Genomic DNA, 14,730 nt, shown 5'->3' with positions numbered 1-14,730 from the left:
CATAAAGGTGTAGATACATCTCAAAGATGCTCAAGAGAAATGGGAGACCCCAGAGCTAAATGTCAAGTGTCACAGGACAGAACTTTGCAGATTTTTTGGTGTTTTTTAAAAGAAATTAGCAAAAATTCTGTTTTCACTTTCTCATTATGGGGGATTGAGTGCAGAATGATGGGCAAAAACTTAATTTTTTTTTTATTTTAGCACAAGGCCACAACATAAAAAAATGTGAAAAAAGTGAAAAGGTCTGAAGGCTTTCTGGATGTGCTGTATTAGTGATTGAATTTGATTCACTGACCTGTTCGTTTATGATTTTTTATTTTTTATAATTGAATAATAGATTGAAAATCTTCAAGAGCAGCTTAGAGACAAAGACAAGCAACTTGGGAACCTGAAAGATCGAGTCAAATCCCTGCAGACGGATTCCAGTAATACGGACACTGCACTTGCAACCTTGGAAGAGGCCCTCTCTGAGAAGGTAATCAGGTTCTCGAATTTGGAAATATATTTGTGTTGGAGCAAGATCACAGACAGCACTACAAGAATTGGGGATCCAATACGAACATGCTCTGATTGGTTTTTCCAACTCTTCCCGCCCAGTGTTGTGTTCTGTACTGCCCACATCACCTTTAAGGAACTAGTAGTCATCTTCCCCCATAGAATGCTGAGGGCATTTTATGGGGGAAGGTGGCTAAGCTAATGTTGAAGGGGGGATCCAGAGTATTTAGCTGTGACATCAAGACCTGTTAGAGGGCAGCCACCTGAATGTGTAGCAAGACCAATTACTGCAATTACAATTTAGAAGTAACTATAATGAGAAACTCCAGTTATCACCTGAGCTTCCTAATAAAATGATGTATTCGAAGAGTTACCTTATACAAAAACGTAATTATTTACTGCCCTAAAATCTATGACTGTCATTATCCAAAGGCTGAAATGAAGTGAGGACATATTGACTTGTACTGTTTGACTTGTTGGCTTACTGTTGTTTCACAACACACCTCTGCCGGTATTTCCTTGGCCATCTTTCTCCACCTGCATCGCATCTCTTGGTTGCTGCATCAAGCCTGTGCTCTGGCTTCCGGTCTCTTAAAGTGGTCGTGCATTCTAAATGCCCCTGCCAATCCCAAGTTCCCCTAGGCTTCAAAAGGATCTTTCCCACCTCACTTTTGACCAGAGTAAGAAGGTCCATTTGGTTGTGTCTGCAGTGATATGTTTACTCCTGCTTCATAAAGTTAAAGAAACTAAATTCCGACTTATGTTCCTGACCTTATCCACTTTTTCTGCTCCTGCCCTCACCTCTGCCTGTTCTCTGCTTAAGATTAACTATGTCAACCTCCACTCGTGCTCCATTAAACTAAGAGTTCTGCTTTCTGCCCTGGTACCACAACTTGGAAACTTCAGCTCTTCTACGTATCAGCTATTGTTAATAGAGACTATTCCAGTGTAACAGCCTGAGGATTCTCTCTGGGAAAGTCTGCAGGTCGTTACGGTGGTAAAGGGTGAAGAATTCACAATTCCTTAGGCTAAGTTACCTAATTTTAGCCCCAAACCATATATGTTAGCGAACCAGTGGGTCCATTTCTCAGTTTGCCATCATTACATATTAAATCTTTCCAAACATATCAGTGTTACCATGAACCCCATAAGCTCCCCTTCACTTCTTGTTTGCACTCAGTGCTGTGGATCCCCCTCCCAGGATGTGTGTCGTCCCAGGTCCACAAGACACCTGACAATATAAGGAGATTCTCTTGGGGAATATGTAAACCACCATTAATCTTTATTAATATAATGAATTAATACACAAAGACCCAATTCCATAAAACCTTGCTAAAAACAGAAGGGATAACATAATATGATGATCATAGTATATCCACCAAACTCCCAATATGTTTATAAAATGTTTTACTATACTCAAATGAATATATATTAATATGCTGGAATTTACATTCAAGGTGAGTAACAGTATAAGAGTATAAAGGCATGATGACCAAAGTTAATCTTTACTAACCAAGTTGAGCTTTAGTAACATCCTTCTCAGACCTCTACGCGTTGCACCTTTCGACCTCCTCTGGAGGTAGAGACCTTATAATATAATTGGCCTCTTAACTCTAGTGAACCGTTCTTAGGGTCCTTTCACACTAGCGTTTAAGTTTTCCGGTATTGAGATCCGTCATAGGGGCTCAATACCGGAAAAAAAGCTTCCGTTTTGTCCCCATTCATTGTCAATGGGGACAAAACTGAACTGAACAGAACGGAGTTCTCCAAAATGCATTCCGTTTTGTTTAGTTGCGTTCCCATACCGGAGAGCAAACCGCAACATGTTGTAGTTTGCTTACCGCCCTGGGATGCGGAGCAAGACGGATCCGACATGAACCCCAATGCAAGTCAATGGGGACGGATCCGTTTTCTCTGACACAATAGAAAACGGATCTGTCCTCCATTGACTTTTAATGATTTTTAACGGAGTTCCTGACGGATCCGTTTTGGCTATGTTAAAGATAATATAACCGGATCCGTTCATAACGGATGCAGATGGTTTTATTATCCGAAACGGAAGCGGTTTTTCTGAACCCTGCCGGATCCAGTAAAAACGCTAGTGTGAAAGTAGCCTTAGTATAGTATGGTGCCTAGCAGTATTCTATTATGTATCTCTGAGCAAAATGACATATTGGTAATGACCAATAACCTTCTTCTAGAGGACTCTCCATATTAGTATCCTCATCAATGGTATATATTGGTCTCAGTCTATCTGACATGTGATGCCAGTTCCTGCTACTACAAAATTTACATAGTTACCAAAATGTCCACCCAGCTAAGCCCCTGAGATCAACCCAAAAGACACACAGAAAATTCCAATAAACCATCTACATTGGGGCAAATTTTCACAAGCCACGCCAATTCCTGCTACTTTCCCAGGAGTGTTGGCTACCATGCACGTAATCATGTAAAGAAAACAGAAATCTGTTTATCATACAATACAAATGCATCTGAAACAGAAACCTATTTTTACAATTTCTTCATGTTGAGGACCATTTACCGATAACTTGCCGGTGTAAAGGTGCCGATGCACTTGTTCATCGGGTAATCGGATCGTTGGTGCAGACACCGAAATCATCGTTTGCCGGCAGCAGATTGTGCTGTCTGAACTTCACTCTGCTGCCAGCAAACAATGATTCTGTATGGGGACAAGGGATGGCATTAGTGATCGCTCCTCCCCATACTGCATGTAAATGCAGCTTTCTTCTCCGCTGATGAGCAGGCGATTGCCGGGAATCACTTGCTACATCAGGCCTTTTGCTGTTAATTAAGCAGAACTCTAGGACCAGATGTGTTTGACATCTCTGCTCATACTGATGACACGCCCAGCCACCAGTTTCTGACTGCAAGGGCCGAGAACTGTTCACTATGGGCCCATTATATAGTTCTGTTTTCTCTAAGCACTGTACAAGAAGGCCACATGTAAGCCACATGTTTTTTAAAATGCTAATAAATTATGTAAAGGCTTGCACATGTGGACAAAATTGTTGGTACCCTTTCGTTAAAGACAGAAAAACCCACAATGACTACTGAAATAACTTGAAATTGACAATCAACTCATGAAAATCAGACATTGCTTTTGAATTGAGGTTCAGCAGAATAATTCATTAAACAAATTAATGAAACTGGACAAAAATGTTGGTACCTTTAACTTAATATTTTGTTGCAGCAATCACTTAAATCAAGCTATTTCTGGTACAGTTATTTTGGCCCACTCCTCGTCAGCAAACTGCTCCAGTTGTCTCAGGTTTGAAGGTTTCCTTCTCCAGATTGCATGTTTCAGCTCCTTCCACGGATGTTTAATAGGATTTTGATCAGAGCTCATAGAAAGCCGCTGTAGAATAGTCCAATGCTTTGCTCTCAGCCATTCTTGGATGTTTTTAGCTGTGTTTTGGGTCATTGTCCTGTTGGAGGACCCATAACCTGCCACTGAGACCAAGGTTTCTGACACTGGGTAGCACATTTTGCCTCCTCCATGCATCACCATATGTATGCTTCATTTTGTCGTCTGTGAACATATAGCTGATGTGACTTGCCAAAAAGCTCCAATTTTTGTCTTTCCTAAGGACATTCTCCCAGAAGCTTTGTCAATATGCATTTTGGCAAATTCCAGTCTCGCTTTTTTTATGATTTACTTTCAACAGTGGTTTCCTCTTCGATTGTCTTTCATTAAGTCCACTTTGGCTAAGAGAGCGATGGATGATGCAGTCTAACACTGATGTACCTTGACTTTGGAGGTCACCTCTAATCTCTTTGGAAGCGGTTCTGGGCTGTTTAGTTACAGTTCATATTATCTACGATCAAAATGATTCCTAATATTATATAACCAAAATAGGAGTACTCAAGATATCAATATATTACCAAGAAAATATCACTTTATTTTAAATCATCATAAAATTAATCAAATACATATAGTAGGGAGTCAATAATAAGGTGCCACTTGATCTCTACAAAAAACTGACAATGAGCTAGGTAAATAGGTGTCAAGCAATATCAGTATGATTATAGGCGTGTAGCCACAAAGGCTAATCTGCCAGTATAAGTATAACAAAATGGCGTACAAAAGGTGCTAAGTGCATCCTCTTATTATCTAAAAGTAACGACCGGTAGCCTATAAATTGAATGACATTGGAATGCAGGACATGATACACAATAAGAACCTAAACTGACATTACCTTTTAGGAATGGGAGAGATATAAGTGGCGCCTTCCCCTCTTCGCGTATCTGCTTCGTTAGGAGGAGATGCTAGTCTGGGTAAAGGTGGATTGTCTTAAAGATAGATCTGGCCAATCTGGGGGCCTTTAGTAGCACATGTGACCTGATAAGATGAGCCATGACTAGTACCTGACGGCTATCCTAAACGTCACTTTCGCCCGTCCCCTGAGCGTCACCTCAGGAAGGGCAATCCGACGTCATAACCAGACGCGAATTGACGTTTACGGCGTCCCTTCTCTTTGGAGACGGAGCGAAAGCACCATGGTCGCAGCACCAGTCATGCGCTCCCGGCAGTACTTATATCGATGTGAAAGATGGGAACATGTATGCCTAATGCGACAAAAGGGGGGACATGGATATGGATAAAATAACCCTAATTAAAGTTCATATCATGTGTCTCTTCAATTTGTCATCAATTTTCCTCTTGCGGCCACGTCCAGGGAGGATGGCTACAGTCCCATAGTCCTTAAACTTAGTAACAGGGACATCAAGCTGTTTGAAGATGGTCTTATAGCCTTTACCTTTGACATGTTGGTCTATAATTTTATTTCTAATCTCCTCAGACAACTCTCTTCTTAGCTTTCTTTGGTTCATGTTCTGTGTTACCCACTATGATACCAAAACGTACAGTGACTACTTTTCACCCTTTAACCCCTTCCCGACATATGACGTAATAGTACATCATGGCGGCAAGTGACTTACCACATTTTGATGGACTATTACGTCATGGTGATCGGGCGGGCACCAGAGCGGTGCGTGCCCGATCACTGCAGGGGCCCGGCAGTCCCTGATAGCTGGGCCCCTGCTGTATCCGCCGGCATTGCAGTAAAAGCCGAAGCCGGTGGATTAACCCCTTCTATGTCGCGGTCAGCGGGGCTGCTGTGGCGGTGACCCAATGGGTGACAAGGCAGCCCGATGCCATGCATAGGCTGCCCAATGCCTTGCACGGCATCGGGACCTGCCTTCTACGGGGGCCCAGGAGATCCAGCCCTAGGCTCGTCTCCTAGGTAACCTGTTAGTGTATTACTCTGTGTAATACACTAAGGCTACATGCACACGACCGTATGTGTTTTGCGGTCTGCAAATTGCGGATCCGCAAAAAAAACGGATGACATACGTATGCAATCTTTTTTTTTGGCGGATCCATTGTAACAATGCCTAAAACGGAGAAGAATAGGACATGTTCTATTTTTCTTGCGAGGCTACAGAACAGACATACTAATGCTGACAGCATTAATGGGTCTGCATCCTATCCGCAAAAAAAACGGAACGGACGCGGAAACAAAATACATTCGTGTGCATGAGGCCTCCCCATGCATCCGTAACGACCGGCTCTATAAATATATCACATGATCACATGATCCACCCTGATCCAACCTGTCCGATAAACACCCCAAAAAAAAAAGGGTAAAAGAAAGCAAATTTTTGTCACCTTACATCACAAAAAGTGCGACACCAAGCGATCAAAAAGGCGTATGTCCCACAAAATAGTACCAATAAAACAGTCACCTCATCCTGCAAAAAATTAGCCCCTACATAAGAAAATTGCTCAAATAAAAAAACTATAGCTCTCAGAACATGGAGACACTAAAACATCATTTTTTTGTTTTAAATATGCTATTATTGTGTTAAAGTGAAATAAAAAAAAGTATACATATTAGGTATCTCCGTGTCCATAATAACCAGCTCACATGACCTAACCCCTCAGCTGAACACCGTAAAAAAATTAAAATAAAGTGCCAAAAAAACAATTTTTTGTCACCTTACATCACAAACATTGCAACACCAAACGATCAAAAAGGCATATATGCCCCCAAAATAGTACCAATCAAACCGTCACCGCATCCCGCAAAAGATCAGACCCTACCTAAGACAATCATTTGAAAAATATAAAAAACTATGACATGGAGACACTAAAATACGATTTTTTGTTTGCTTCAAAACTCCTATTATTGTGTTAAACTTAAAAAATAAGAAAAAGTATACATATTAGATATTGCCACATCCGTAATGATCTGCTCTATAAAAATGTCACATGACCTAACCCCTCAAGTGAATGCTGTAAAAATAAATAAATAAAAACTGCCAAAACCACCAATTTTTTGGTCACCTTGCTCCATAAAGTGTAATAATGAATGATCAAAAAATCATATGTACCCAAAAATGGTACCAATAAAAACATCAACTCTTCCTGCAAAAAACGAGCCCCTGCACAAGATGATCGGCAGAAAAATAAAAAAAATATGGCGGTCAGAAAATGGAGACACGAAAACATATTATTTTTTTTCAAAAATGCTTCATTATGTAAAACTGAAACAAACAAACAAAGAAAGTAGACATATTTTGATATCATTGTGTCCGTAACAACCTTCTCTATAAAAATAGCACATGATCTACCCTGTCAGATGAATGTTGTAAAAAATAAAAATAAAAAACCGTGCCAAAACAGCAATTTTTTGGGTTACCTTGCCTCATAAAAAATGTAGTATTGAACAATTAAAAATTATATGTACCCCAAAATAGTACCAATAAAACTGGCACCTAATCCCCTAGTTTCCAAAATGGGGTCACTTTTTTCTGAGTTTCTACTGTAAGGCCCCTTTCACACGGGCGAGTATTCCGCGCGGATGCGATGCGTGAGGTGAACGCATTGCACCCGCACTGAATACCGACCCATTCATTTCTATGGGGCTGTTCACATGAGCGGTGATTTTCACGCATCACTTGTCGCAGCATGCTCTATATTCTGCGTTTTTCACGCAACGCAGGCCCCATAGAAGTGAATGGGGTTGCGTGAAAATCGCAAGCATCCGCAAGCAAGTGCGGATGCGGTGCGATTTTCACGCACGGTTGCTAGGAGACGATCGGGATGGAGACCCGATCATTATTATTTCCCCTTATAACATGGTTATAAGGGAAAATAATAGTATTCTGAATACAGAATGCATAGTAAAACAGCGCTGGAGGGGTTAAAAAATTTTTAAAAAAAATTTAACTCACCTTAGTCCACTTGTTCACGCTGCCGGCATCTCCTTCTGTCTCCTTTCTTCAGGACCTGGGTAAAGAACCTGTGGTGACGTCACTCCGGTCATCACATGGTACGTCACATGATCTTTTACCATGGTGAATCACCATGGTAAAAGATCATGTGACGTACCATGTGATGACCGGAGTGACGTCATCAAAGGTCCTGTTCCTGTAATTAATGCTTACCACAGGTCTTATTCAACAAAGGAGACAGAAGGAGATGCCGGACCGCGATCAAGTGGACTAAGGTGAGTTAATTTTTATTTTATTTTTTTTAACCCCTCCAGCGCTAGTTTACTATGCATTCTGTTTTCAGAATGCTATTATTTTCCCTTATAACCATGTTATAAGGGAAAATAATACAATCTACAGAACACCGATCCCAAGCCCGAACTTCTGTGAAGAAGTTCGGGTTTTGGTACCAAACATGCGCGATTTTTCTCACGTGAGTGCAAAACACATTACAATGTTTTGCACTCGCGCGGAAAAATCGCGGGTGTTCCCGCAACGCACCCGCACATTTTCCCGCAACGCCCGCGTGAAAGAGGCCTAAGGGTGCATCGGGGGGGCTTCAAATGGGACATGGCATCTAAAAACCAGTCCAGCAAAATCTGCCTTCCAAAAACCATATGGCGCTTCTTTTCTTCTGCGCCCTGCCAAGTGGCCATGCATCAATTTACGACCACATGTAGGGTGTTTCTGTAAACTGCAGAATCAGGGTAATAAATATTGAGTTTTGTTTGGCTGTTAACCCTCGATGTGTTAAAGAAAAAAATTTATTAAAATGGAAAATCTTACAAAAATGTGAAATTTAGAAATTTCTTTTCCATTTTCCTTTAATTCTTGTGGAACACTTAGGCTGGGTTCAGACCTGAGCGTATTTGATATGCGCTTTTGTCGCGCGTTTTTATGCGTGTTTTTTGCAATAGTAAACGCGCGTTTGACTGATTGACTGCAGTGTCCTATGGCCACAAACGCGCGTCAAAACGCCCCAAAGAAGCTCAAGAACTTGTTTGAGCGTAGGGCGTTTTTCAGCGCGTTCAAACGCGCTGTAAAACGCTCAAGTGAGGACCAGGTTCATAGGGAAGCATTGGTTTTCATGTGTTGAGCGTTTTACAGCGCGTTTGAACGCGCTGTAAAACGCTCAAGTGTGAACCCAGCCTAAAAGGAGTAACAAAGTTTGTAAAATCAGTTTTGAGTAACTTGAGGGGTGTAGTTTCTACAATGGGGTCATTTATGGGGGTTTCCACTGTGTAAGCCCCATAAAGTGACTTCAGACCTGAACGGGTTCTTAAAAAGTGGGCTTTGGAAATTTTCTTGAAAATTTTTTAAAAGCAATTTTAAGAATTGCTTTTAAAATTCTAAGCCTTCTAACGTCCTAAAAAAATAAAATGACATTTACAAAATGATGCCAACATAAAGTAGACATATGGGGAATATTAAGTAATTAAAAGCAGAGAAATTGAAATTTTGAAAAATTGCACATTTTTCAAAATATTTGGTAACATTGGGATTTTTTTTTATAAATAAAGGTGAAATATATTGACTCAAATTTATGACTATCATGAAGTACAATGTGACACAAGAAAACAGTCTCAGAATGGCTTGCATAAGTAAAAGTGATCCAAACCTATTACCACATAAATTGACACATGTCGGATTTGCAAAAAATGGCCTGGGCAGAAGGGCGAAAACTGGCCCGGGCTAAAAGGGGTTAAATAGGCAGACTGTGTACAAGTTAGAAGAACCACTGTGATGCTAATTACAGAACACCCCTTGGCTTGACATGTCCCTATGGTCAAATTATCTTCAAACCATTTTTGTCCAGGCCAGTTTCATTAGTTGTTTTTTTTTTTATTATTATTATTCTGTTGAACCACAATTCAAAAGCATTGTGTGATTTTCATTAGCTGATTTTTTGTAAAGTTTTATTTATTATTACTTTTTGTCAGTTTCAAGTTATTTCAGTGACTGTTGTGGGTTTTTCTTTCTTTAACGGAAGAGTATCAACAATTTTGTCCACGTGTGTCCATGTTTTATTGACAGCATACTTAGATATTATTGCGTATTTCATTTACATGTTTGGGCCACCAGTTTTAAATAGCATTTAAAGTGAAGATATTCCTAAAGTCCAATGGTATAGTGTGTTGTTTGGGCACCCAAGCAAGAGGTGTCTAACCATGCGAGTCTATATAGATCCACATATCTAGATGTCATTTAAATTGGCTTTACCAGGACTAGAAGAAAGGATCTTCATTTTTTTTAAGAATCAGCGCAACACCTGTCTTTAGGTTGTGTCTATCATTGCAGCTCATAGCTACAGTATTCATGCAAATGAGCTGCCGTACTAGACAGAGTGAATAGTCTTACCTGGCACTGTGTTCCAGCAGAGAAGGTATGGTTGGCAGGTACAGGGCTAACTACCCTGTTCCTCCCCTCTTTCCCAATTCATGCCAGAAAGGGGAGTTGGAGTCCAGACAGAGTGGAGGAAGAAAGCGCATGCTAGACCTCCTACTCCAAGGGACCATATCCAATTCTCCTGCAAGACCATCACTCCAGAGTGATCAGAGCCAGGACAGTTTTGGAAGCTTCAGCAGCAGAATAATCAGCAAAACCACAGCTTCACAGACCCTGCTGCCAGTACGGGAAAACAAGTCAAGACACCCATCACCTAGAACAACCACCAGGCCAGGCAAACATAAACCCTATATCACACAGTGGACACCTATACCCATAAGTACCATTAAATTACCACACAACCAGCCACCATATCTCATCTTCTGCCACAAACTGCACTTTGTAGTTAATACGGCCTGATGTGCTATACGTTGTATTCTGCAAGTGAAGAGAGACTTTTATACACTTACTTCTGGCCTGATTCTTCAAACTACCTTTCCACTGCAACGAGCCCAAGAGCGCAATGGCCTGATGGAGCACACGGTGACACAACATCTCATCAAAATTATCCATGCTGGCCAACTGTGGACTTACATATTAAGGACATTTTACTTATTGGTGCAGAAGTTAGTGTAGAATTCAGAATTGGTCCTGCTGGACTCCATCGGAAGGGTACAGTACATCTACTCTTCCTAGGGATTCAGCGACGATCCATCGGTGGACGTGAGGACAATTTTCAGTATGATAATGAATTTTCTATTTGCTTACTTTTGTTAAATCCTTAGGAGAGAATTATCGAACGTTTAAAAGAACAAAGGGAACGAGATGACAGAGAAAGACTAGAAGAGATTGAAAACTACAAAAAGGAGAACAAAGATCTAAAAGAAAAAGTGAACAGTTTGCAGGCAGAGTTGACGGAAAAAGAGGTGGGTTGCACTTGGTAATTGGATTGCTTTATCTGGTCTAGAACATTGCCAGTTGACTGTTTTCTTCTGACATGTCTGTTTAGAGTGAAACATTCCCCAAATGAAATAACAGTTCTGTAGCATCTTTTATTTGAACTCTGTTTTGTTCTATTCCTCTGTTACTCCTTCAGGTAAAGCAAAACAGCTCATTCCTGTCAAGACCTATTTATAGACATTACTGTTTTGGGGTTCTTGCCCTTCGTCCGTACACAACTGGGGACTCGTTGGCTGAAATGCACTGCAAGGGGGTATACTGTTTCTCATTGAGGAGACTCAGCAGTGTATGGAGATTTATCTTTCCAGCAATGCTCCATGGGAAACAAAATATGGAAAATAGCTTGAACCTGCCAAACCAGAGACACCCCTCTGTAAACAGCACTGTTTCCTATGGAGCATTGCCTGTAATGTTTCCTTCCACCGATGACCAGAGAACATTTTATTTTTATTCTTTAATTCTCTCACAGATGATAGCTGTAACATAGAGCAAGGCATGAGAGGTGGCACATGCAATGGAGACTCTCTGGTGTACTTGAATTCTTGTTTCATGCACTGCTACCTTCAAGTGGATGGGAAATGAGCTGCAGTACCCAAGAATGCCCACTACACTGTGTATGGAGCTCTGGTGTTATGGCTCCATACACTGTTTATTTCCGTGAACCGTGGCTGTGGGTAAAAGCTGATTGATGGGGGTGCTCGGTGTCAGGCCCCCACCAATCTGATATTCATGACCATGGATAGATCATCAATTTCTTACGCCAGAAAAAAAAACTTTAATACATCTATCTCCAGTGTCTCCTTGCAAGCCTTGTAGCTGGATGTTGAACAGGAACAGCTCTGTACTGATCCTAGTGGCTGTTCCTGGTACTGCAGCTCACTGCAACTTTGGTTTAAGTAAATAAGTCTATACCAGGCACATTCACTACAAAAAGTATGTGGCTCCTTTCAGTCAGCTTATCAGCAGAGTGTCAGGAATCAGTCCCCCACCAATCTGATATTAATTGGACTGACCATTAAAGAGCTGTTTGACAAGGACCAGGCGCTCCTTTGAGCACCGCAGCCTTCTCGTAGAGTACCCTAGGCATGTGATGGCTAACCTCCGGCACTCCAAACTACAACTTCAAAGATGCACACTTGCTCGGCTGTTCTCAGAACTCCATAGAAATGAATGGAGCATGCTGGGAGTCGTAGTTTTACCGCAGCTGGAGGTTAGCCATCACTGCCCTAGGCCATTCACGGTCATGTAGCCTAGGAGCTGCTCAGACCCATTAGATTGAATGGGACTGTGCTGCGACATGAAGCACAGCCGCTAGTCTACGTACGGCGATGTGCTTGGGAAGCTGTGAAAAAAGCTGCGGTGCTCACAGGAGTGCCAATACCTTCTCAAACAGCTTGATTGGTGGGAGTTCCGGGTTTCAGACTCCCACTAATCAGATACTGATGATAGGTCATCAGTTAGAAAGAGTCTGAAAGTTCCTTTGACGTTCTAGTCTTAGAAAATCCCTTATTTTTTTTCTCTATAGACCAGCTTAATTGATATGAAGGAACATGCATCTACTCTGGCTTCATCAGGAGTGAAGCGAGACTCCAAGCTGAAAACTCTAGAAATGGCCATCGAGCAGAAGAAGGAGGAATGTAGTAAGTTGGAAGCCCAGTTGAAGAAGGTATGTAAGGCATCTTTGTATGTAGCAAGAGGCTGATTACAAGCGGTCTGAAAATCCTTGGATCGCTCATTTAGGAAGGGTTGCCTTTACCGCGCTCCACAGAGATGCAGCTGCATCAAAGCGTTCTTTGAACTCGGAAACAACAGTTTTGTCAGTAGCGGCGATTGGAGCTTGGGAAAAATAAAACAATAGTCTATCACAGAAAGTGTCTATAAACCGCATGTTATTGGGCCAGAAAGGGCAGTGACTCTTATCTGAACCCAAACGGATCCTCATTACAAATCAAAGCCTTTTGTGTTTTTTTTTTGTTTTGTTTTTCAAGATTGAATTTTGTCATCACATTGCCAAACTGAAGCTTCGGATGAGATTCGCTTAAACTAAGCAAAAGATGTTTATTGCTGCGATTGTTTCTATAGTGCAAACAAAGCTGTAGAGCAGACGGAGGCTCTCGTGATAGATTGCAGCCATTACTGTAACTGTACTTTCAGCAGATGCAGTGATATTTAATCAAAAAGTTTTCTGTAAGAATGCATCCAAGTGTGTAGGGAGCATTTTTGCAGGCATGGACCTTCATTACAGCTATGGACCCATGTTACCAACTGTATCTGCTTCATGTGCTGCTGGGCGGTGTGAGAATATATTTGTAATATGGGATGTGGTATATCATTTCACAGTCTTTTGTTTTTTTTCTCATGGATCTTTAAAAAATCGGTGGTTCCTTATAGATCCATGGCCCTAATCTGTAATAGAACATGTATGTCTGTATGTGAGGCTTAAAAAGAGTTATCGAGAATTTTCAGTTGATGGCCTGTCTGTTTCCACTGTATCCTGGGAGCAATGTTCTTGCACCACAGTGGGCCCCCACAGCCGGGGGGCCACATAGCAGCTGCTACAAGTGTAGTTAAAGAGCATCTGTCAGCAGATTTGTACCTATGACACTGGCTGACCCGTTACATGTACACTTGGCAGCTGAAGGCATCTGTGTTGGTCCCATGTTCATATGTGCCTTCATTGCTGAGGAAAATGATATTTTAATATATGCAAATGAGCCTCTAGGAGCAACGGGGGCGTTACCATTACACCTAGAGGCTCTGCTCCCTCTGCAACTGTGGTGTGCACTTTGATTGAGGACCAGGCAGTGTAACCGTCATCACACCTGTCCCTATCAATCAAAGTGGAGAGGGCTCGGCAGTTGCAGAGAGAGTAGATCCTCTAGGAGTGTAATGGAAACGCCCCCGTTGCTCCTACAGGCTCATTTGCATATATTAAAGGGGTTGTCCAATTTCAGAGCTGAACCCGGACATAACCTCATCTTCAGCCATTTAGCATGTCTGAGTGGAGCATCAAAGCATTTCTTAGGGCTCATTCAGACGGCCGTATGCTGTCCGCAAAAATGTGGATCCGTCTTTTTGTGGACAGTTCAGCATGCCCGCCAAGAAATGTATTGTATTTAGTTTTTTTGCTGATCCATAGACTATAATATGACCATGTCCTGATTTTCACTGACAAGTATAGGACATGTTTCATTTTTTTGCTGAGACGTGCAATGAAAGAAAAAGGCCCCATAGAACTGAATGGGACAGCATAGAGGCCTATTTGCATATAATAAAACACAATTTTTCTCAGTAATGCGGGCACATATGAACATGGGACCAACACAGATGCCTTCAGCTGCCAAGCGCACATGTAACAGGTCAGCCAGTGTCATAGGTACAAATCTGAGGACAGATTTCCTTTCAGCCCATAAGACAAGGCAGTGAATCTAACTGTGGCCGTACACACGTGGTATTTAGAAAAAGTGCCTCCTTTCCATCTTAACAGGGGAATATTCTAAGTGGAGCCTCGTTGGTGTTACCACTTGAAGGCAAGTAAATTCCTATTAAATCATCTCAGTTCCAGTAATGACATTCATTAATCGCAGAGTTGTT

The 14,730-nt window shown here is 41.6% G+C and overlaps 1 protein-coding gene across 1 annotated transcript in view; it reads left to right on the top strand.

Annotated features, from left to right (window-relative positions):
• The window catches only part of ERC2 (ELKS/RAB6-interacting/CAST family member 2), a 944,454-nt gene that overhangs the window by 327,068 nt on the left and 602,656 nt on the right, over nucleotides 1-14,730 (top strand). The window contains exons 8-10 of the mRNA XM_040408024.1: nucleotides 338-475; nucleotides 10,962-11,102; nucleotides 12,662-12,802. Of these exons, the coding sequence (XP_040263958.1) occupies nucleotides 338-475; nucleotides 10,962-11,102; nucleotides 12,662-12,802 (420 nt within the window). The remainder of the gene's footprint in view (nucleotides 1-337; nucleotides 476-10,961; nucleotides 11,103-12,661; nucleotides 12,803-14,730) is intronic.

This window comes from Bufo bufo, chromosome 9, assembly GCF_905171765.1.
Source record: "Bufo bufo chromosome 9, aBufBuf1.1, whole genome shotgun sequence".
Lineage (NCBI taxonomy): Eukaryota > Metazoa > Chordata > Amphibia > Anura > Bufonidae > Bufo > Bufo bufo.
This window is presented reverse-complemented; position numbering and strand designations above follow the sequence as displayed.